This window comes from Sceloporus occidentalis, unplaced genomic scaffold (assembly GCF_023333645.1).
Source record: "Sceloporus occidentalis isolate IW3139 unplaced genomic scaffold, rSceOcc1.0.p SCAF_10, whole genome shotgun sequence".
Lineage (NCBI taxonomy): Eukaryota > Metazoa > Chordata > Lepidosauria > Squamata > Phrynosomatidae > Sceloporus > Sceloporus occidentalis.
The window spans coordinates 22,870,332-22,891,855 of NW_028316990.1; the positions used below are offsets into that span (position 1 = coordinate 22,870,332).

The 21,524-nt window shown below is 46.0% G+C and overlaps 2 protein-coding genes across 5 annotated transcripts in view; one reads left to right on the forward strand and one right to left on the reverse strand.

The window, feature by feature from the left end:
- ARHGAP17 (Rho GTPase activating protein 17) overlaps positions 1 to 14,537 on the forward strand; it is a 45,013-nt gene extending 30,476 nt beyond the window's left edge. Inside the window, exons 12-22 of one of the 4 annotated variants that reach the window (XM_089477013.1) lie at positions 1,829 to 1,910; positions 2,412 to 2,492; positions 2,676 to 2,789; positions 3,031 to 3,122; positions 3,664 to 3,817; positions 4,383 to 4,400; positions 6,100 to 6,345; positions 7,906 to 8,075; positions 8,747 to 9,409; positions 11,191 to 11,233; positions 13,558 to 13,645. In XM_089477013.1, the coding sequence (XP_089333139.1) occupies positions 1,829 to 1,910; positions 2,412 to 2,492; positions 2,676 to 2,789; positions 3,031 to 3,122; positions 3,664 to 3,817; positions 4,383 to 4,400; positions 6,100 to 6,345; positions 7,906 to 8,075; positions 8,747 to 9,409; positions 11,191 to 11,198 (1,628 nt within the window). In that variant the 3' untranslated portion in view covers positions 11,199 to 11,233; positions 13,558 to 13,645. Of the gene's footprint in view, positions 1 to 1,828; positions 1,911 to 2,411; positions 2,493 to 2,675; positions 2,790 to 3,030; positions 3,123 to 3,663; positions 3,818 to 4,382; positions 4,401 to 6,099; positions 6,346 to 7,905; positions 8,076 to 8,746; positions 9,410 to 11,190; positions 11,234 to 13,557 lie in introns of all 4 variants that reach the window. The other 3 variants (XM_089477011.1, XM_089477012.1, XM_089477014.1) reach the window with 3 other exon arrangements.
- Positions 14,538 to 15,126: 589 nt separating this feature from the next.
- LOC149306178 (testis-expressed protein 47-like) lies at positions 15,127 to 20,685 on the reverse strand. The gene is made up of 7 exons (XM_089540438.1): positions 19,144 to 20,685; positions 18,470 to 18,539; positions 17,842 to 17,945; positions 16,729 to 16,793; positions 16,391 to 16,586; positions 15,844 to 16,003; positions 15,127 to 15,305 (listed from the first exon to the last, which is right to left on the reverse strand). Exons 1-7 carry the CDS (start codon positions 19,222 to 19,224, stop codon positions 15,268 to 15,270), a joined length of 714 nt encoding a protein of 237 aa, XP_089396564.1. The 5' UTR covers positions 19,225 to 20,685; the 3' UTR covers positions 15,127 to 15,267.
- Positions 20,686 to 21,524: the final 839 nt, after the last annotated feature.

The following is a 21,524-nucleotide window of genomic DNA, read 5'->3' on the forward strand; positions in this document are numbered from 1 at the left end:
CTTCATTTGTTGCAGCTTCTGGATGTACTTCCCAATGAAGTTTTCTTTTTTTCTTAAACAGTAGTATGAGACAGACTGAGTCATTCAGATATTACTCCCGGCGAAAGGAGTAAAATGCCAGCATTCCTAAGAGTGACAACACTATGGTTTGTGACCCAGCTGCTTTTTGTTAACACGGATTTATGGGAAATTCCAGTCTCCCAGTTTTGTCTTTATAATAATAATAATAGGATTTATTTATTTATTTCTAATGCAGAATTGATTCTGTTTCATTGAATCATTATTCAAATGCAAGTAAAAGCCATATTTATCCCATTGGCTCCTTAATACTAGTTGCCCAGCCTGGAACATGTGTGTAATTTATCCTCAGGGAGCCACAGACAGCCAGTGTCAGCCACCTCTTTAAGCTAAGTGAGCTCTCAGTGTGATCATAGGAAAGGTCCTGGTTTTCCCCAAAAACTTTCCTCCCCATCCTTAACCAGGCATTGAATCTTAGGAGGTTCTTGAAGCAAAGCAAGCGGTGTTATTGCTCTCTGAATATGCCAGGCAGCCGCTGCTTTCCTCCACAGTTCCCACAGTCAGTTACAACTCTCTACCTGATGCTGAGACAGAGGCTGGAATCCATTTAGGGCTCTGTGTCCGCAGTTGCACTTCTTCCAGGGTCACACAGCAGAAGCAAAACTTGCCAGATCAGAGTAGCCGTTTGCCCCAGTGTCTTCCTTCCTTCCTTCCTTCCTTCCTTCCTTCCTTCCTTCCTTCCCTCCCAGTTGCAGTAACCATGGCCTGTGTCCTCCCATGGCCACCACCAACACAAACATGCTGGCTGGTACACCAAAGTTTGACTCATTAGATGTGCATTCATGTACAGCAGGGTGTCAAACTAGCTGGCCTTTGCTGCCCCTTCCAACTCTTACGATTCCATGATTTCTTAAAAGGCAGATCTACAGACCTGTGCTCAGGGTGGAAACCTTAATGGTTCAGCTAAGAACCTGGCCTGGGGCTCTCTGCTTGCAAAGGGAAGCCTAACTTTGTAGTACTTTCCTCCTTACTAAACATAGACTGCTGCAACATTTTCTGCAAGGCTCCTTGCACTATCTGCACAGGTAGATTTATTTCCATCTCCCCCTCCCCTCCCGGTAAAAACATCAATTCCTGTGCTTTTATTCCCATGTTTAATTGTCCTTCCTAGCGCTTGGTTGCAGGCAGAAGAAAGCTTTGTGTGTGGGCTGACTCAAAACTTTAAAAACAAAACATGCAGGGGTAGCTGTGTTGGCCATTTAGTAAATTCAAACAAAAATCCACCAAAAAGTGATACCTTTATTGCCCAACCGAAATGTATATTGCAGAAGTATATTGTGCATTTCAGTTGGTCAATAAAGGTATCACTGTTTGATGGATTCAAAACTTAAGAGGTTGCTTGGAGCACCATCTAGTGTTCTGCCTGGATATTCCACAACCATTTTTAAAATATGTCCCTCTGCCTCTCTTAAATATGTGAATACTTACGGTTCTTTCTTCATTTAAAATGCTTAAGACCTGTTCTTTTCCTCCAGCCTTTGCTTAAAAACCTCCACCATCCTCCAAGGCAGCAACATCTTCTGTTATCCAACAGCTTTTACCCTCAGGAAGTTCTTCCTAATGTTGAGGTGGAACCTCTTTTTCCTGTAGTTTGAACCCACTGCTTCATGCCCTACTCTCTGGAGCAATAGAAAACAGGCTTGCTCCATCCTCACCATGAAATCCCTTCAAATATTTAAGCCTCAGGACTGGGTGGATTGGTGACTCGGGTGCTGATCTGCCTCCTCAGTCTCTTTCTTTGTTGCTCCAGGTGCCCTGAAGTCTTACCTGAGGGAGCTGCCGGAACCGCTCATGACCTACACCTTGTATGAAGAATGGGCGCAAGTTGCAAAGTAGGGAAAGCTGGAAGGAGAAGAGTTCATTCTGGTTGGGTTCCTCCAGGAGAGGTTTTGGGGCCTTGTTCTCACTCTTAACCTTCCTTCAGGCTCCTCTGGCTGTTTTCTAAAAGCTCTTCTCGCTTCCTCCGTTTCTCTCCTTTTACTAATTCCTGCATTTTCTTTTCAACCCTTCTTTTTCTGTCTCTTGAATTCTGCGCCTTTAGGATGAGGCTGCCTAATTTCTTCCTCTTTCAGTCATTGCATTAAGTGTTTCCTTAGTATTAAAGGTTTAATCTCATGCCTGTCTTTCCCCATCTGGCAGGGATTGGTGGGAGCACCATTTTTTAGGGGCTGTGACACAGCTTCCCTTTGGTATAACTTAGATGTTGGCCTCATCCTATAAGCACAAGTCTTCTTCCAGCCCCCCTCTCCCCCAAGGACTGAGGTGCAGCAACTGAACAAAGCTGTGGAAATTGGTCTCCTTTTAGCTCCAGAGAATGTCTTTTGTTCCCACAGTATACAGGACCAGGATAAGAAACTACAGGACCTGTGGAGGATTTGTCAGAAACTGCCAAAGCATAACCTGGCCAACTTCAGGTGGGTGGCAAATAGCAGTGGTCTCTTTTGACCCATGTTCCATCTTCCTGCAAAAGGATAGCCATCTTGAGTGCTTTGCTCATCCTTGGTGTAAAACCTAGAAGATCCTCTAGCAGTGTTCCTTGTAAGGACTGTGACTTGTGCGCAAGTCCTTGCAGGTACTTAATCAACTGTTCCTTGCAGGTACTTAATCAAATTCCTGGCCAAGCTTGCACAGTACAGTGACCTTAACAAGATGACACCCAGCAACATCGCCATCGTCTTGGGCCCAAACCTGTTGTGGGCAAAGAATGAAGGGTGAGCTCTAGAGGGGTAATATTTTCCAAAGAAATCCACACTAGTGTTTCTGCTGTATCTATTTGATTTAGAGTGCCTGGGGAGGTTGAGAAGTTGGCTTGTTACCAGGAGCAAATGGATTACCTGGTCAGACTTTTAGGGAGATATTTCAGCACAAGGGGTGAAGGAACTATCCTGGGGCAGTGGCTTTGCTTCCTGAGGCTCCCTTTGAGGTTTCAGCTGAATTTTCTTCCTTCCTCAGTTCTCTGGCAGAAATAGCAGCAGCAACATCAGTGCATGTGGTGGCCGTTGTTGAGCCCATAATCCAGCATGCGGCTTGGTTCTTTCCTGAAGGTAAACGCCCTCTTGATTTCCAGCACATAGTCCCACTGTCTGTCTGTCTGTCTTTTTCTTTTATGAAATGCTTTAAGAATACTGGCAGATTAGTAACCTGCCCTTTGCTTTCACACATTTTGGCACATTTAGAAACTCTCTCCACACGGAGAGAGTGAATTTGGGATTGTCCTTATAGCCCAACTTGGCTGTGAATCTAATGGGAAAATTCCTTTGTAGTTTTGCCCTTCTTTGAGCCTGACTTGTTGTGAGTTTAAGATGCATTTCTGTTATGAAGTTTTGAACTTGCTCTTTATGGGTATTTTTAATGTGTAAGAGAATGAGTTTACCCTTAATATTTCTTAACAAGAGTCACTAAGGATATTTTGAAAATGTCTTGTTATGTACAATCTTCTTAAGATACGTATGTAATATTTTCCTACTTAATTAAGTAAAATTTAATTTTGGGTGAGGAAGTAAAAAGGCACCCGTGTGTGGTGCTTGGAAGCAGGGCAAAATGCCAATACAGCTGATAAAAAGCATAATCTTTTCTGAACTCCAGAGGTGGATTTCAATGTATCGGGAGCATTCGTGGGGCAGCCTGCTGTGAATTCAAATCACCTACACACAGGGAATGAATATGACTCTGGGACACTGGAGCGGAAGAGACCCATTAGCATGGCAGTGATGGATGGGGAGCTGCTGAGGAAGGAAAGGTACAGCAATGATATCCCCTCTCCCCACTTCCAAGTTGTTCAGCCATTGTTGGGGGGAGATCCCCTGGTTCACTTTTCTTCAGCTTCTGACTCTCCCCTTCAGTATATCTGTAGTATTCTAGTTGTATCTGAAATTCAAATAGTCATCCTCTTATGAGTTTGGGGGGCCATCATAAGAGTTCTGGGATTCACTACAACCAGCGGTCAAGATTAAACACAAGCAAGTGAAAATACAGTATGTACAAGAACTGTAATATACAGACGTGAAAATGGTAGTATGTCTGAATCCAAGGTCTCAACTAAATATAGGAGGAGAGAAACCCACACAGATGTCATCCCAGAAGGTCCCAAAATATCAGGATTCCACCATGTTTGAACATGCCCTTTAATGCATGCACATCTGAAGTTGACATGAGTCATGGGGTGACTCTCCAGGGGTGACTAGACCTGCCAGCAGGCCCTTAGCAACCCTGTGTTGGAAGATTTGTTTGAGGCCCCTGGTGTATCATTGCAAATGGCCTTAGAGACTAAGGCTGAGTGGTTCCTTTCCCCTCACTTGCTGCAGCCTGAGGAAGATCCAAAGGTAACGCATTCGCACTTCCTTCTCCTGGTTTTTCATGCATGGTAGAAGCTGGTGGGGGGGATTTGCTGTGGCTGTTGGAACCAAGTGGAGCCGGGAGGTGTCCTTGCTTCCAAACTGCACACTGTCCTGCTGTAGGTTGATGCCTGGAAAGGCTTGAAGGTGGGGCAAAAAGGACTTCTAAATTAATGGGGAGGTACCTGACAGCAGAAAGCTCAGGCTCCCAGAACGGCCTTCTTTAGCACCTGCCTTCCAAAAAAATAATTCTTCATAGCTTGTCTCATCATGTCCCTCCCATTTCCCAACCCATCTTACAGCCATGTGTGGCTCTGGGGGCAGGAAAAGGGTGTGAACAGAGAGCCCCTCCCGGGAATTGGTATCAACCTTCATTTGGACTGTGGCTGAGACATGTGCTGCTTTTCTGCTGGTGTCAGTGCCATCCTAGCGCTCACAGGCCTTGCCTCCTCTAAGCAGAGTGGAAGAGCATCTGTTTCAAAGTACAGCTGTCTTAAGATTTGCCTTGGCTTTACTACAGAGAGGCTGGGCTACAAGTTCCTTTGAAGCACTCTGTGTTGGGTTCAGCTGAGGGGGGGGGGGGGGGGGCTTCCGTCTGTCCATAGGCTGAGCTAAAGTAATGACTCTTCTGTTCTTCATGCTTTTGTCAGTATGGATTAACCAGGGTTATATGTGCTTCATGTCTCTTAAAAAAAACAAAACCAAAAAATCAAAATCCCCAAACCAAAAAAAGCTAGTCTGGGAAAAGTGGAATTCTGCCTAATTTGGCAATGTAAATGAAGCAAGAATCAAACGTGCGTATTCAAACTTACTTTGCACCATTTGGCTTCAAGTGGAGATGGCGAGAGGCAAAGAATTATAAAGCACGTCCACTAGAGATCTTACTCAGTCGTCCCAGTAGCTTGGTCTGAGATTTCCTTATGTATTTTGCCCTTCCACATATTCCTTTTGTTCTGGGCTCTGATGGCCAGAAAGTGGAGTTCCTCCTCCACAGGTGTCCAGTGTTATGTCCTGCACTTCTTCTGTGTATCTGTGGGATTGGGAAGCACACACAACCCTGCAGTTAGTACTTAGACTGCCCCAAAGGCAGGCTCCTTGGCTTAATCCAATGCGGTAGCAGCAGCTTCAGCACACCAAAGCATTCAGATCAAAACTAAAACTAGAATCCTCTTTGAAAAGAGATTCCACCTCAACATTAGGAGGAACTTCCTGACAATGCACAAACTCCCTCGGAGTGTAGTGGAGTCTCCTTCCTTGGAGGTCTTTAAGCAGAGGCTGGATGGCCATCTGTCGGGGATGCTTTGATTGGGCTTTCCTGCATGGCAGAATGAGGTTGGACTGGATGGCCCTTGTGGTCTCTTCCAATTCTATGATTCTATGAATTGTGCAGAAAAAAATTGACAGATTTATTCCATTCTGTTTCTCCATTTAAGTATTTACACAGTAGAAAGTGGTGCTGAATGACCCATCATTCACCTGCCCGCCAATCTATGTGACTGAGCCAAGGCTTACTGCATGCCTTTGTATCTAACAATGTCTTAAATGGACAAAGTCTGAGAGTTCTTGTTGCTTTGCCAGTGAATATGGACTAGGCTCTTGTCTGGTCCTTGTAGGCATTAACTGCCCCTTTCTTGTGTTTCTGTGTAGCCGGTCTGCATGGTGTGTTTCCTCTCTTTCTCCTCTGTAGCTTTGGTGTCAAGGTTATGGATTTCCAGGCGAACCCCCGGAGAGGTGGCACTGTTAATAGAAAGCACACGTCCCCCGCTTTCCACCCGCCCCTTCCGCCCACGGAGGCTGGCCCACTGGCACAGGCCGTGATGGAGCAGCACCCACCGGGCACGGGGGCTGAATCCGGCCTCTTAGGTGCTGCTTCTGCTGCCCCCCTTCCCGATCCAGCAGAGCAGCCCCAAAGCCAAGGCGCTGAGGAGAGCAGGTAAGACAGATGGAGTCCCGAAGGAAAAGGGTATAGTAGAGGAGGCCAGATGAGAGGAGTGCCCAACTCAGTGGAAACAGAAAGTCCCTGGCTGGAAATGATCCGCCTGCACTTTCCCTCTGGCTAAGGACATGCACTATAAATTATTCTCCCTTGGAAAGAAGTGAACTTGCAAAAATGCTCAGCCTCCCTGAAGAACTGAACTGGATCCCTAGACTTGGCCCAGATCAGGCTCATTTTTCCTCAACCACACAAGCTGAGAGCAAGTGTCCCTTGGCTTGTGTCCCTACAGAGTAGACACTTCAGACTACATTAGAGGATGGCCCCTGCCGCTGCCTCATTGTGAGAGGTCAAAGTGTGTTCCTTCAGATCCCATAGCCAGCACCCTCTATGTCTTGTCTTGGTTGTGCATTAGTGGTGTAGCCGGCTTTGTCCCTTTCCTCCTCTGTTTACTGACATCCATGCCTCACTTTACAACTCTTCCTTTTGTATTGAAAGCACAGGAAGCCAAGTGAGGCTCAGTCTGAGCACTGCACTGTTTTAAGAAAAAGTGTGTTTGTTTTGCTCTGCCCCATTGTTGGATTGTGATGGTTTGCTCTTCTAATGCTAGAGTAAAATATTGAAGGGATGTCATATTGAGGAGGGAGCAAGCTTGTTTTCTGCTGCTCCAGAGACTAGGACCCGGAACAATGGATGCAAGCTACAGCAAAAGAGATTCCACCTCAACATTAGCAAGAACTTCCTGACAATAAGGGCTGTCCGACAGTGGAACACACTCTTTCCTCGGAGTGTAGTGGAATCTCCCTCCTTGGAGGTCTTTAAGCAGAGGCTGGATGGCCATCTGTCGGGGATGCTTTGATTTGGATTTCCTGCATGGCAGAATGGGGCTGGACTGAATGGTCCTTGCGGTCTCTTCCAACTCTCTTATTCTATGATTCTATGGCCTGTTACAGACTGCCAAAATAAAGCTGCTTCATGTCTCTTTGCAGGTATGCTGTTTAAATGATGCGTGCATCTTAAGAATCCGGAAGCTGCACCAAAGCTGCACTCCAGTGCTTAGGAATGGAGTGTGGCTTTGGCGTGACCTCTGGACTCTTAGGACCCATGCATCATTTAAATAGCATACTTCCAAAGAGACCCAAAGCAGCTTTATTTTGGCAATCTGTAACAGACCTATGATAGTCATTGTCAGTGATCCCTCTTAGACTCCTGAGAGTACAAGGCACACACCTCTCCTTCTGTGCAGGTGGGAGATCTTTTTGCTTGGCCGGCAGTAACAAAATCCTGAAGCCTGCTGGGTTACAGCTTTGCCTTTCCTACTAGAGCTCAGTGGTTTCACTGTAAGGAGACCTGATCCCCTTCTCTAAGCCTCATTTTGAGAACTGTCAGTGACTCCATCAACTTCAACTAGCTGTGCTGAATTAAGCAACCCACCGCAGACCTTGGACTGTTTGCTCAGTGTGAACACATTGCCATCCTGAGGAGTGTGGGCCTTGCGGAGAAGCAGCCTGTCCCTCTGAATGGTGGCATCCCCTGATGTAGAGCTTTCTCTCTTTCCAGCGCTTCAAAGCCAAAGGACCCCACACCCTCCACAACTCCTCCCCCCACAAGAAATGGGGGCCACGGCAGTGCTGCTCAGACCCACCCGCAGCCGGCCAGTGGCACCGGCCAGCTCTCGCTTGGGCAGCCCCAGAACACTGCTGGGCCCAGTCCGCACGCGATCAGGCGAGGTGAGTCCTGGGAACAGCCTGACCAGTGGCTTAGCATATTAAGATGGACACAGAAGCTCTTGCAGACTTTTTGCTGGGAGTCTGTGAGGATGCTGCTTTTCTACTGCAGCCATATTGCTTGGGAAGTGTGGGTGACTTAGCCATTTCCCTGGGAGGTTCCAAGGAAGGAAGGCAGCAGGGTGTGCTAGATATGGAAGTGGCTGCTGTTGTTTATTATTTTCTAAGAAGGGAGGAGAAGGTTTTGAGTTATATGGAGGGGTGTAAGAGAGAGAGAGAGAATTTTGGTTGTCTGCTCATTTGGAATGAGAAGTTCAATGTGGATCTTGGGTCACAAATTTCCCCAGATTCTCTTCAGGGATTCCGCAAAGAGGTCTAAGGAAACATCTTACTCAGAGAGGCTTCAACCCAACTTGTGTCTCTGATGCAACTTAGTGGTGCCCCCCTGCAGCAAGCCTTATATTTCAGGGCTGAAGGGCACCAAGGTTTTTAGTGATAAAACATTTATCTCACAGACCTTTAGGACTGTCCTTCGCAAGAGGGTCCAAAGGATTTGGTCCAGACATCTGACAGATTTACATGGGGTGATGGAAACCTAGTGTCATGACTTTGTGTGCTTGAAAGCATATTTGGCCATGCCTAATAACAGAAGATCTTTCTGGCCTCTCTTGCAGCTGTGAAGAAGCCTGCCCCGGCCCCTCCCAAGCTGGCCAACCCACCTCCTGGACAGCCAGGGAACCAGGGCTCCGTCCCGGCCCCTCAGCCGCCGTCGGTATCTCCCAAGCCACCCACCAGAAGCCCTTCTCCTCCCAGCCAAGGGGGCCTCCAGAGCACCACTGCCCCCTCCCAGGTCTCTGCCCCTCGGCGTTACTCCAGCAGCCTCTCCCCCATACAGGCTCCCAGCCACCCACCCCCACAGCCCCCCACACAAACTGCAACGCCTCCACTTCAGCCGAAGACCACCACTCCCGGATCATCCTCGCACACGCTGTTGGCCTCTGAGCTTGGACCTGAGCAGCAGCAGCAGCCACTGCCACAGCAGAGGCAGCCATCGCCCACCCCACCACACACGCCAACACCCCCTGACACGCCACCTCTTGAGAAGCAGAACGCCAGCTCCCCTGCTCCTGCGCCTCCTCAACCTTCCTCACAGGACGCTCCGGCAGCCCAGTCGCCACCGCCAGTGCCTCAAACGGGCACGCTGCCACGGCCGCGGCCGGTGCCCAAGCCCCGTAACCGTCCCAGCGTGCCCCCTCCGCCTCACCCTCCAGCTCCTCACCTGACGGGAGAGGGTTCTCTGCCGGGCACCCCTTCGACCGCCTCCCGCATTGTGACTGGTAAGAACCCCTACTCATACATATGTTTTACCATTTATAGCAGTTTGGGGAAAATCTGCCTAGCAACAAAATACAAGAATATATATGGGAAGATTTTAGACATACATTATTCCGTCACAAAGCAGCAGTCATTAGGCTGTAATGGAAAATTACAAAGCAAGCACGAAGTGGAAGCTATTCATTTTGACCCTTTACTGTTTTTGTAGAAAACTGCAGTTTGTCAGTGGTATGGTTGGAATGCCCTGGAAATGCTTAATCTGATTTTCCCGGAGATTCCTAATAACCCTGCCGTTGCCACATTCCCCCCCCCCTTTGATTAGGAAAACTTTTTTGCTGGCGTTCCCCTATTTTACTTTGACTGCATGGTCAACCTCTGACCTTTCCACATCACAGGCCCAATAAATAGAATGAGCAACAAATAAAACAAAATTCATTTGTGTTTCTTCACATTGCCAGCTTAAAGATGCTGTGAATTAGGACATAGTAACGGCTCAACACTGCACTTTAGCTGCTCAGCTTGCCTTGGATTTACATGGTTTTGTGTACAACACCAATACTTCTAGTCCTCATGACCAAAGAACCTCTTGAAACGGTGGGCCAAAAATGCTGAAAAGGTTGGATATTATCCTTTTCCTCTCTTTCCCCCCACCGTCAGCCCAATTTCAAATTTCAGATAAATCAGCAGATTCCAAGCATTTCTCAAATGTCTCTGTTGAGCGAGATGGACAGCTGGAAATCTGAAGCCACCTCTTGCAGGGAGGGTGCTGTGCATACCACTCTTCACTCCTCTCCATTTCTCTCCACCAGTGGTTTTCCCCTGGAGTCTGCTACAGTCTTCTGTCCCATCCAGAGTGATTTTCCTTCATTGACACCCAGAACTGTATGACTCTCTCTCTTCCCAGCATTTGGAGTGTTTGAACATTTTCTGGCATCACAGCACCTCACAGATAGATATGTCCAGTTTCTACCATATTCAGTTAGTCTTTCACACCAAGAATTCCTAACAAAGTGTCCCAGCCAGGGTTCCAGTGGCCATTTCAGCACAGAGTGGGCTAGAGACATATCAAATGGTACTGCCTAAATACCCTAAAGGCACCAGGTCCCATTTGATATAGGAACCTTAGCCAAGTCAACCCTGGTTATGCATTGGATGGGTGACCGCCAAGGAAAACCAGAGGCTGTAGGCTGTATTTCAGAGGAAGGAAGCTGTAAAACCACCTCTGAGGATACCTTACCTTAAGAAAAACCCTATGAAATCCTTGGGTTACCATAAGTTGCCAAGCGACTGGAAGGCGTGCACACACCAGAAACGTTGCTGGGGCAGTTCTGTAGATGTTAGGGAATTTTGAGTTCTTTTGCAGTTAGATTCCAATTGGAAGTGTGGGGACAGATGCCAGTTTATCTTTGAGAGCAACTTTTACCCCTTGCTGGCTAACAAAGCAGACACAGCAGTTACCTGGTTGAGGCAATAATGCTCAGGCATCCACAGGCTTAACCTCTCTGCTCATTTTTAATCGGGACTTAGTGCTTCTTGATGGTGCTTCATTTTAAAGAGCCTCTTTGTGAGAAAAAGCGTTATTTTAGGCTGAACAAGTGCATGCCCGTGTCTAAATGTTACCAGCACTCTAACGCATTGGCCCTGATCCCCAGGCTGAACCTTGATGGATGCTGAAATTATGGTAGTCGTTTTAAGCTTCACCAATAACCCTTTGAATCCCCTCTAGGTGATAACACCACTTGCGAGTAATCATTCTAATTGAGAATTTTATTAAACAATCTAGATGTTTGACCTGCATTATTCAGCAGGAACTGAGAGTGGCAATGGTAAGAGAAACCAAGCCCCCCCCCCTCCGATTGGCCGGACATGTTGTGAATGCGAAATCAGTGGATGCCGCTTCGTCCCTTACTAACAAACGGGTCACTGTTAATCTTGGCTTGGCGCTTGCACCTGAACTAACCCTGCATGTGGAAGGAGAGATGCTTCTGTTACGTCCTCACGCCTGCCTAGTTTTAACACATTCACTGGATACATCCCAGAAGACAATATCTCTATTTCAGTCCATTTTCTCATTGTCCAAGAGTCGGGGATTGTGCCATCCACTCCAGGAACTGGAATGAGCTTCTACTTTCCAGAAGTCTGGAATTTCAGCAATGAATTAAGATACCGTTGCATGCCTGCCAACCTCTCTTCTTTTCCTCCATCCTTTGCTTGGAGGATTTGTGGCTGGATCTGTCTCTGATGGCACTCAGGAACCATGGGGGAAATGACCAGCACCAACAGCTGCTCTATTATTTATTTCCAGTAGGCTTCATGCCTTTTCCATTACTAAGGGCTTAGGAAGTCAGTGAAAGAAACACTGGGGGGAAGCCCTCATTGTATAAACTACAAAACTCAGGTGAGCAGAAACTGCTTGAGCAGCAATGTACATCTCTGGTGCAGTCTTACAGTAGGTGGCAGCTGCCAAAACTACCCACCCTGCTGTTGTTGCAGCCCTGCGAGGTGGGCCAGTACAGCAGTACACTCTGGGAGTTACAAATGCCATGCACTTTAAGCCCAGAGAGCCTGGAGCTCAGTGGCCGTAGCACAACTATGGATGCCACTGAGTGTTGGGAGGCTTGTGTGACTTCCTCCCCTCCTTTCTGTTAATGCCATGTCCTAAAGAGACTGGCAGTATTTGGTTAAACAGGTGAGAAGATGGACAGACAGCGTTTGTGTTTTGTACATTAGCATTTGCAAAACAGCCCCAAAGGCATTGGCAACTGAACACGGAGGGAGTTCTGCTCAAGGTTTAATGCTTACTCAGTCCTTTCTCTTCACTAGAGGGGCTCCTAAGCCTCCCAAAGGCAGTGTGTCCACTTTTGCCTTTCCATCTTTTCTTTTTTGGGTGGAGTGGGAGGTGGAGTTTGTGTGAAAGTGCCATGTTGGATGTGGAGCCAAGGAGTCCTGTGCCAGTCCAGGTTATGCCCTTCTCTGCAGTCCTCACAAGAAGATTACCAGGTGGCACCTGGTAGCCATAGTCGGCTGCTGGGAGGCTGGGCTTGAGTATCATGGGGGTGGCACACACTGGCACTCCCAGTGGCACTTGCCTTCCACCTCACTCACCCTTGTGCATTTGCTCCTCAGTCTCCTTCAGTCAGGCACTGTGCATTTAAATGGGGAGTGATGCTTTTCACCCAGAGCTAAGACCTGAGGACTTGGGCACAAAAGTCCTACTTATGTGGAAGATGTCAAATATTGCTTCCCACTTTTTGTGGCAAGGGGGGTATTGGGAAGTGTTTGTTGGTGTCCAACTGTCACTTGTGTGATGTAGGGTGTCGTTCTGCCTCTTTGTTGTTGTTGTTTTTCTTGTGGGGGTTGTGCTGTAGCAAACAGTCATCACATAGTTACCTTGATACCAGTCAGGTCACCATCCGTGGGACAGGTGGGCCACCTTGTGACCTTGCAAACCAAAATGCTAGCCAGCTTTCCCCCTATATATGAGCATAGTCTATTAGAATGAACAGAGCCCTCCTTTCATGGAGCAGGTAGCTCCTCCAGATTGGTTTTCCATTGGAAAAACAGCTTGTGCCTTTTGTGCAGTGCCCTGTTATACAACAAGTGGACCCTAGATGAGTTGGCAAGATCTGGCAGCATGTGCCCAGAGGCAGCCCATTTCCCTTTTCAGTGTCTTTCCTTCCTTCATCCAAGCCCCAGAAGAGGGATATATCTCCTTTGATAGTTAAAATTGGCAGCCTTGACGTCTAGAGTCAGGGCAAACTTTGTCGTTCCTTACCAGTTTGTTCCATAAGAAGCAGCATCAGGCCTTTACGGCTTCAGAGATAAGAGTGTGCTGTATCTAAGGGTGGGCATGGCAAGACCAGACTTCTGTGGGACCCCAAACCCACAACTTCTCTTATTTTACCCATGACTATTAAGAATATATAAGATATTTAATTTGATCACCTCATTCAGGTCCCAAAGCCCAGCCTTGATGCAATATGATGGATAGGAAGGGTTGACCAAAACCCAGCCTTGTCTGTAAGCTGCCCAGAGGCCCAGCCTGGTTGCTCTTGTCTCTGTCCGTTTGCAAAGAATGTGCCCTTTCCACAATTGCACTGAGGGTGGTGTGGGATTGTGTTTTGACTTTACTGTCGTCTTTTCCATGCAGACTCCAATCCCAGTGTTCAAGAGCCGCCCCGAGGCCTTCCGGCTGTCAACCTTCCTACCCCCGCAGAACCTGCGACTTTACCGACTCCAAGTTCACACAACCACCTTGTGCTTGGCATCGACCATGATACTGAAAGCACAGCTTTGTAAGAGAAAGAAACCACTCCGAGAGACGCAGCCCTTTCTGTCCCTGGGGGACGCCCGGCCAGTCCAGGCTCAACAGCGAGAACCTTCAGAAAAAAAGAAGATATGTCCGGAACATAAGTCTCCTCTATGCATATCTGGGGAAAGTTTTATGACCTGTGCCTTGACAGAGGTGCCTAAAGCTGCGGCTGGGGAAACTGAAATGCCTATAGGAAGCTTAATTGCTGCTGTTTAACCAAGATGGTGTTCCGCCAAAAAGAAAAAAAAAGAAAATAATTCCAAGAGAATCCAAAGCAATGCATGTATAATGGAAATAACCTCCTCTGTTGAACTTCTTACTCTTCCTTCTTCTCTCTTACCAAGGAGATGACTCTCAAGAGGTGTCCTTGTCTGTGACATGCTGCAGACTTTTTGTTATTGTTGTTGTTAAAAGTATGAATCCAAAAGGAAAAACAAAACTTGCCACACTTTCGGAGGAGGACTGCTGGTTATCGGTCACTTCTCCAAATGGTGGATGTATCCTTGTGCCTTGATGGACTGTTATTACTGTAGAAGGAAACATACTGTACTGTCTCTCTAACCATTTCAGTGCTACTCTCTCTCTCTCTCTTTTTTTTTTTAAAGAAAAAGTATTCTTATTTACCTCTTTAAAAAAATTTCATAGTTATTTGTATTTACCTTCCTGCTTTGGTTTTCTGTAACACTCATAGATGGTTGCAATCATGTTGAAAACTTTCAAGGGGGAAATGTGTATTTGCTTTCATTTGTTATAAGTGAGTTGAAATTTGAAAGTGATTTTGAACATCTTATCTGGATTCAAATGCTGAGTAAAATTAAATCTCACTTTCATTGGTTGTAAGGTCATTTCATTTTAATTACTAAGTCCCCTTGCCGCTTCTAACACAGCAAAGGATTGTATGGTTTCTATCAAAATTTGGCTCATTGAGATGCTTTGAACCCATCTCTGCTAATAAGCCATAGTCCACAATTAGAGGCCGGGGTTCATTATTTGGCTTACGAACTTCAGCTTGTGACATTTACAGCCTCAACTGTGACTTCCATTTTGCAACAGAAGGGGCAAGAGAAAAACTAGAAATGGGGAAAGCAACCCACGGTTTCTTTTTACTTTCTGTGCAAAGCATTGCTTATCTGAGGAAGTAGACTTAAATCTACAAAAGCTCATGCTGCCCACTTTGTTCTTTCAGGTAGTCTCAAACGTGTTACAAGATCTCTACATACTGATTCTGCAGACTAACCTGGCTTTATCTTTGCACTCTAGCAGTAAACTAGAGTTAACACAAACCATGGTTTGCTGTTATGTGCAAATTGAACCTACTGCTGAGCACTCTGAACCTTGCAGAACCTTCCTTTGTGTAGATGAAAAACCAAAGCAACATGTAACTCCAGCCATTGCAAAGGTCTTTATTGATGCCTTTGCTGGTGCGGACAGAGGAGGTTTACTGGACTTAGAGTCCCAGGCTGGTTCTGTAGTTTCGCCCTCATCCACAGCAGATCCATAATCCTTGCTGTAACTCGACCCACAGTTTGGAAGGAGTTCTGGAGCACTTCAGGTAAGCATATGAGTAGGAGTGGGCCACACTTTTTCTGCAAGGGAAGATCAGAAACACAAAAACTGTTACCTTCACACTTTAGACACAGAAGCCCAGAGCTCTGTTCACTTATGTCCAGCAATTCTTCTCTCTCTTTTGCCAGTTCTGTTACGACGCCTTGCCTTTCGACTTACTAACTTCACAGGAAAATAGTACAGTCAACCCTCCTTATCCATGGATTCTTTATCCATGGATTCAAGCAGTTAACTTGTATTAAACTAGTCAACACTAAGCATTTGAAACCTCAAAAGGTGAGTGCTGCATCCCAGCCCACCTTTAAAAGATTTTACTGCAGCAGCCATTTAAACAGCCAAAGGGCGTACTAAGTAAAATACCCTTTGCTTACTGGTAGGAAATGATCTGGAGCTAGCCCAATTTCCCAGGAAGCCCAAGTTTGGGCTACAAACCCCTTCCCCGTGCCAACAAAAACAGCAGTAAAGGAATGGGGTCCTTCATGCCCATTCAGCGCAAGGCTCCTCAATTTGGGGTCTGCTCCAAATGCCTGTGGTGCTTTTCTGATGGGGAAACAATACCTGAATCCATGCTTATCTGCAGAGGCTTGCTGTACATCTGGAGAAATTCTGCGGGACTCAAGCATTCTTTGGCCCGGCACAGACACCGAATGACTTCCGTTGGGATCAGAAGTTCGGGGACCACTGAGTGGAGGCAGTCGCTCAGGCCCTTGTTGCCCACCTGGACGAAGAGAGAGGGAAGTGGAAGAGCAACACACAGGTAAGGCTGCATTTTTCCAGCATCTGCTAGGCATGTTTTGTGTTGGCGTTTATTTGGGAGCATTAATGCTTCTCCCCCAAAAAAGCATTTGATTCCCTGCTTGGCCATGAAACCCACTGGGTGAGCTTGGGCAAGAAGTCACACCCTCTCATCCTCAGGGAAAGGCAAAGGCTAACCTCCTCTGAACAAATCTTGCCAAGAAAACCCCATTCAGAAATGACAGCAACAACAAAGATATATTGATGTTTGTAGTTGAGTTGTTTCTGACTTACAGCAACCCTAATGCAAACCTATCATTGGGGAAATGCATTTTCAAAGGCAATCCACATCAATCCAGCCATGCCTCACCTTCACGGTTGCAAGGTAGACTCCCAATTTGAGGCTGAGGGTCAAGCACTCAGTGATGACCTCCTCCATGGTCTGACTCTGCGTGACGTCTTCCAGAGAGACGGGCGCGTCCACTTTGGTGGAGTACCACTGCGAGAACAGACGGGTTGGGATGTTGTGGGACATCACAAGGAGCTTCACATCTCGCAACAGGGCCCTGAAAGGAGAGCCACAAACTGCAACAAGGATTGTGTCTGGAGGGACACACCTCTGTCAAAACTAAGAGACCTCTGCCCACAGATGCAGCAAGTTCTCTGCCTGCTCTCATTGAAAGTTGCAGTCGTTTTTTAAGCACTTACGCTGGGCCTTGGGTTTCAAAGGTGGCCAGGTCCTTCAGGATATGGTAGAGGGTCCCACTAGAGGCCTGAAAAGAAGCAAAAATCCATGACAGGGACAGAAACATTTTGGTAAATCTCAGGCCATCTGCTCCTGAAGTATTGAGAGGGCAGGAGAGGAGCCATAGGAGAGGACAATGTCTTATTTATGGAAGATCTTACGGCTTTGGCTATACAGTTGGCCCTCCATATCCACAGATTCTTCACCTACAGATTCAACCATCCACGGTTTGGAAATATTGAAAAAAATATAAATTCCAAAAAGCAAACCTTGATTTTACCATTTTGTATAAAGGACACCAGTTTTACTGTATTTAATGGGACTTGAACATCCATAGATACCAAAATCCATGGATGTTCAGGTCCCATTCAATACAGTAAAATACAAGTGGGGGTTTCTGGGACCAAACTCTCAACGAATACTGGACATGGAAGTCTAATTTTGTAGATGTCAATCCCAAGAAAATGGGAATGTGAAGTGTATGTATTAATATAATGAGTCAGATTATATTAATACATACACTTCACATTCATATCCTAAGAAGATCATCCCTGCTTTCTTATTTATTTATTTTCTTCTCCTTCTGCTCTCAGTTTGGATTTATATTTTTAAAATCCAATTTGTTTCAAAAGCTCCATGGAGTGGCAGCCACTGGTGACTTCCTTTTTTGGCGGAGGAGGAAAACTGCTCCAAGTTGCAACCTAAACCGAAAAGGAGCTGCTCATTGTGCAAAATCCTATCCCCCCAATAGGGTCAGCACCTCCCTGAAATCTCCTTTGAATGTAAAATGCAGAGAGGAATTGGATTTGACTTTCAATGGCAGGGACTGATCCCATGCACATTACAAAGATGGCTTACCAAATGATAGCGTGGGGGACAAAAGAGCATGGAAGCGCAGCGGCCATAATCCTGCACTTATCCGCCAGTGAGTCCCATTCAGCAAATTGTCTCAGGCTGCAAAGGCTCAACCCCCTACAAGGGATTTTGCTGGGATTTGCGACAACCTCTGCTGTGCAAATGCAAAACACAGTCTCCCCTTTTTTATTTGGTGCACCGTTGGTCTCTTTTAGACCTACCTCAATAATGTGGAGGATGCAGTTGGAATAGATGATCAGGACCCCAGAGGCCGGTTCTCCCAGGTGGAACTTGTAGATCCTCTGGAAAAGTTGCTCATGGTAGGCTGGCAGAGGAAAGATGGGTGAAAAACCAGCCAGGCAAAATGCAGATCCAAGATGGGCATCAATGGGGAGGATGTGGGGCAGCCTTGACTGTTGTGTTTTTCCCTTTTGTGTGCCCACTGTGGCATGGGTCCATTGATGGCATGCATCCTGGGAATGGGTCACTCCCCAGCTACCTGGCCCTTCATGGGATGCATGATGCCCCAAAGGCAAAGGTCATTGCATAGTATTTTGTAGGGTTTTTGGGCCGTGTTCTGGAAGAGTTTATTCCTGACATTTTTAATTAACAGCATTTAATTAACTCAGTCAAGGGAGGGGGAACAGAGGAGAGGGCATAAACTCATCCTTCCCAGTTGGTTCAGGCAAAAGCAAACCACTGCACCCTTTCCTAGTTGGTGTGTCCTTACTGTTTCATAACCATTTCCCTCTTGACCACATTCAGATGTTGCTTGGCCACCCGAGTCTCCATTTTCATCTGTGAAATGTTGGAGAGCATGACATTATCTCAGCGAAACTGGGACCGTACCTATGATCTCTCCCTCCTGTGTTTCTTCCCTGGACATTGCCACAAGGAACAGGCGATGGAGCAGGTATTTCTGCATGGGGAAGAAAATGTCGGAAGGTCCTATGAGCAAACCATGGGCCCCTGTTTTAGGAGAGCTGCACAGCAAAGATATACAACTGACCACTGGAGTCAGAACCGTCCAAACCATTGTGTTCCCCATCACTATGTATGGATGCAAAAGCTGGACAGCGAAGAAGGAAGATAAGAGGGAAATCAATTTATTTGAGACGTGGTGCTGGAGGAGAGGGATGAGGATGCCATGGGCGGCCAAAAAGACAAACAAATCGGTCCTGGAGCAGATCAAGCCAGAAATCTCACTAGAAGCCAAGATGACAAAACTGAGGCTATCATACTTTGGTCACATCATGAGAAGGCATCAATCAATGGAAAAGACAATGCTAGGAAAGGTAGCAGCAGAAAGAGAGGAAGGCCAAAAGTCCAGATGGCTAGACTCAATCAGCCATCTAACCAGCTGTCCTCCTTTTCCAGGACATGATCCTACATTTCAGGAGGAACTTCAAAATATCCTCCATTTAGAGCTTTAATTACAAGAGTGGGCTTTTAAAAAAGTTTTTATTTGTCCTCTTTTTTAACATTGTACATTTTGCGTCGCAACCCGACACAGGCATACTAACCTTCATCTGGTGCCTCCGCTTCTCCTCCAATGCGCTGAGGAGGGTGCTCCTGGTCACTATGTTGGTCAACATGGTGGCCATCTTGCTCCGGGGAAGCTGTTCCGGAACCTGGCAAACAGCCAGAGGCAACTGACGTGTGACAGAATGGCTGATGATGGGGCAAAGCGCACCGGTCCTGGGCTTCAAGGTCTCATGCACTCAAAGATGGGTGGATTTATTCTTCTTTTCGACGTGTCCGGGGAAGTCATAGTCTATTCTGCTTTGGTCAGGCCTCACTGGAATAACACTGTCCAGTTATGGACAAAACAATTCAAGAAGTGGACAAGCTGGAGCATGTCCAGAGGAGACTGACCAAAATGATGAAGGGCCTGGAAACAATAAAGCTCTACAAGAAGAGACTTAGGGAGATGCTGGGTATGTTTAGCCTGGAGAAGAGATGGTTCAGAGGTGATATGATAGTTATGATATGTTTAAATATTTGAAGGGGTGTCATGTTGAGGATGGAGCAAACTTGTTTTCTGCTGCTCCAGAGAATAGCACACAATGGAGCAATGGATGCAAGCTCCAGGAAAAGAGATTCCAACTCAACATTTTGAGTCTATGCTTTGGCCTTGTGTCCAGTTCTGGTCATCACAATTCAAAAAGGATGTTGAGAACCAGGGATCTTTTGCAAAGAGTCCATAAAGATTTTGGGGGAGTCTGTTGACAATACTGGGTAAGGGATTCAGGGAGTTGTAGTCATTGCGGAATCCTTATCCAGAGGGATTTTGGAGACCCTGCCCATTCTGGGACTTGCAGTCCAATGGATGTGGTTGCCTGATCAAAATCTGGGAGCCATGATCCTAAAAAGGTTACTTTGCAAAGCCATTAAAAGTGGCCACATTAAAGGAGCATTTATGCGCATCTTTTTACTTTCAGGAATTTAGCAACAATTAATTACCGATGTTACTTTATTTGCACAATTGCGTGTGATAATCATTTGCTCAGTGACTCGACATTTTCACTTTATTTGCGGGATGCTTTAAATGCTCTTTAATCTCTCTTGAATGCCAAAATTCGCCCCAGTGTGAAATTACCAGTAGCTCCACTAGATGGTGCCAGATCACCACATTCAGCTGCTGGGACTTACTGGGAGCTGCTTTTGTTGCAAGGAGGTGGAAACCAGTATGGCCAGTCCAGTTCCATTTCCTCCTGGGCTGGGCCAGGAGAGATGAATAGCTAGACCAGTTTGACCAGTGAGTCAGGGATTTGTAGTTTTCAGCTGTGCAAGGAGTAAGCCCTGTGCCCCAGGACATGTACAAAGTGCTTTTCTCTTTAGTATCCATACACAGAAACACAATTGGGAATTCTGAGCCAAAGAGTATAGGGCCTCTATATAGGAACAACATCTATAAAATGTTGTTGTTGTTGCATGCCTTCAAGTTGTTTCCAATGCATCATGGGGTTTTCTTGGCAAGTTTCTTCGGAGGGGGTTTGCCATAATATAATATAACAGAGGGATGCTGGTAGTAGGAGTATGGAATCAGTACAAAATTTGTACATTGTTCTCTCTCTCTCACACACACACACACACACACATCCACACTGTTCATATATACATGAACAATGTGCGAATTTAGTACAGAAAAAGTCCCAAATGCAAACATGCATATATATATGTGTGTGTGTGTGTGTGTGAACAATGTGCAAAATAAGTCCTGAGTACATAATAAGTCCTGAAATGCAAAGATTCATGTATATGTGTGTGAGAGAGAGAAATGAGCCAATTTGTACAGAAAAAGTCCCAAATGCAAATATATATATATATATATGAGAATGATGTGCAAATTTTATACAAAGTCCTGAAATGCAGATTTTATACACACACACACACACACACACACACACGAACTATGTGCAAATTTTGTACAGAAAAAGTCCCAAAATATAATGATGATGAATAAAGGTTAATAATAATAATAATAATAATAATAATAATAATAATAATATCTGAGAGGGGAGGCACCTGAATAAGATATGTGCCACATCTGTGTTATATTGTGAAGGGTTTTTTTAATATATGAAGGGCTTTAATGTAAGGCTGAGGCCTTCAAAAAGGGTGGGAAATGAGGGGTGAGACAGAGGGGTTTTTATTTTAAAAAGAAGCACCTGAGGAGATTTTGAAGGCACTGAAGGGTTTGCAATAACTCTGTTGTTGTTGTTATTGTACTGAAGGGTTGTGTTATTTGTTGCTTGTGGTATAAATTAATAAAGATATACTTGAGGGAGAGGGAAGAAGAGGAGATGCTGAGGAGAAAAAGTGAATTTTAAGCATTGAAATTTAAGCCAGAGGCGATAGATAGATAGATAGATAGATAGATAGATAGATAGATAGATAGATA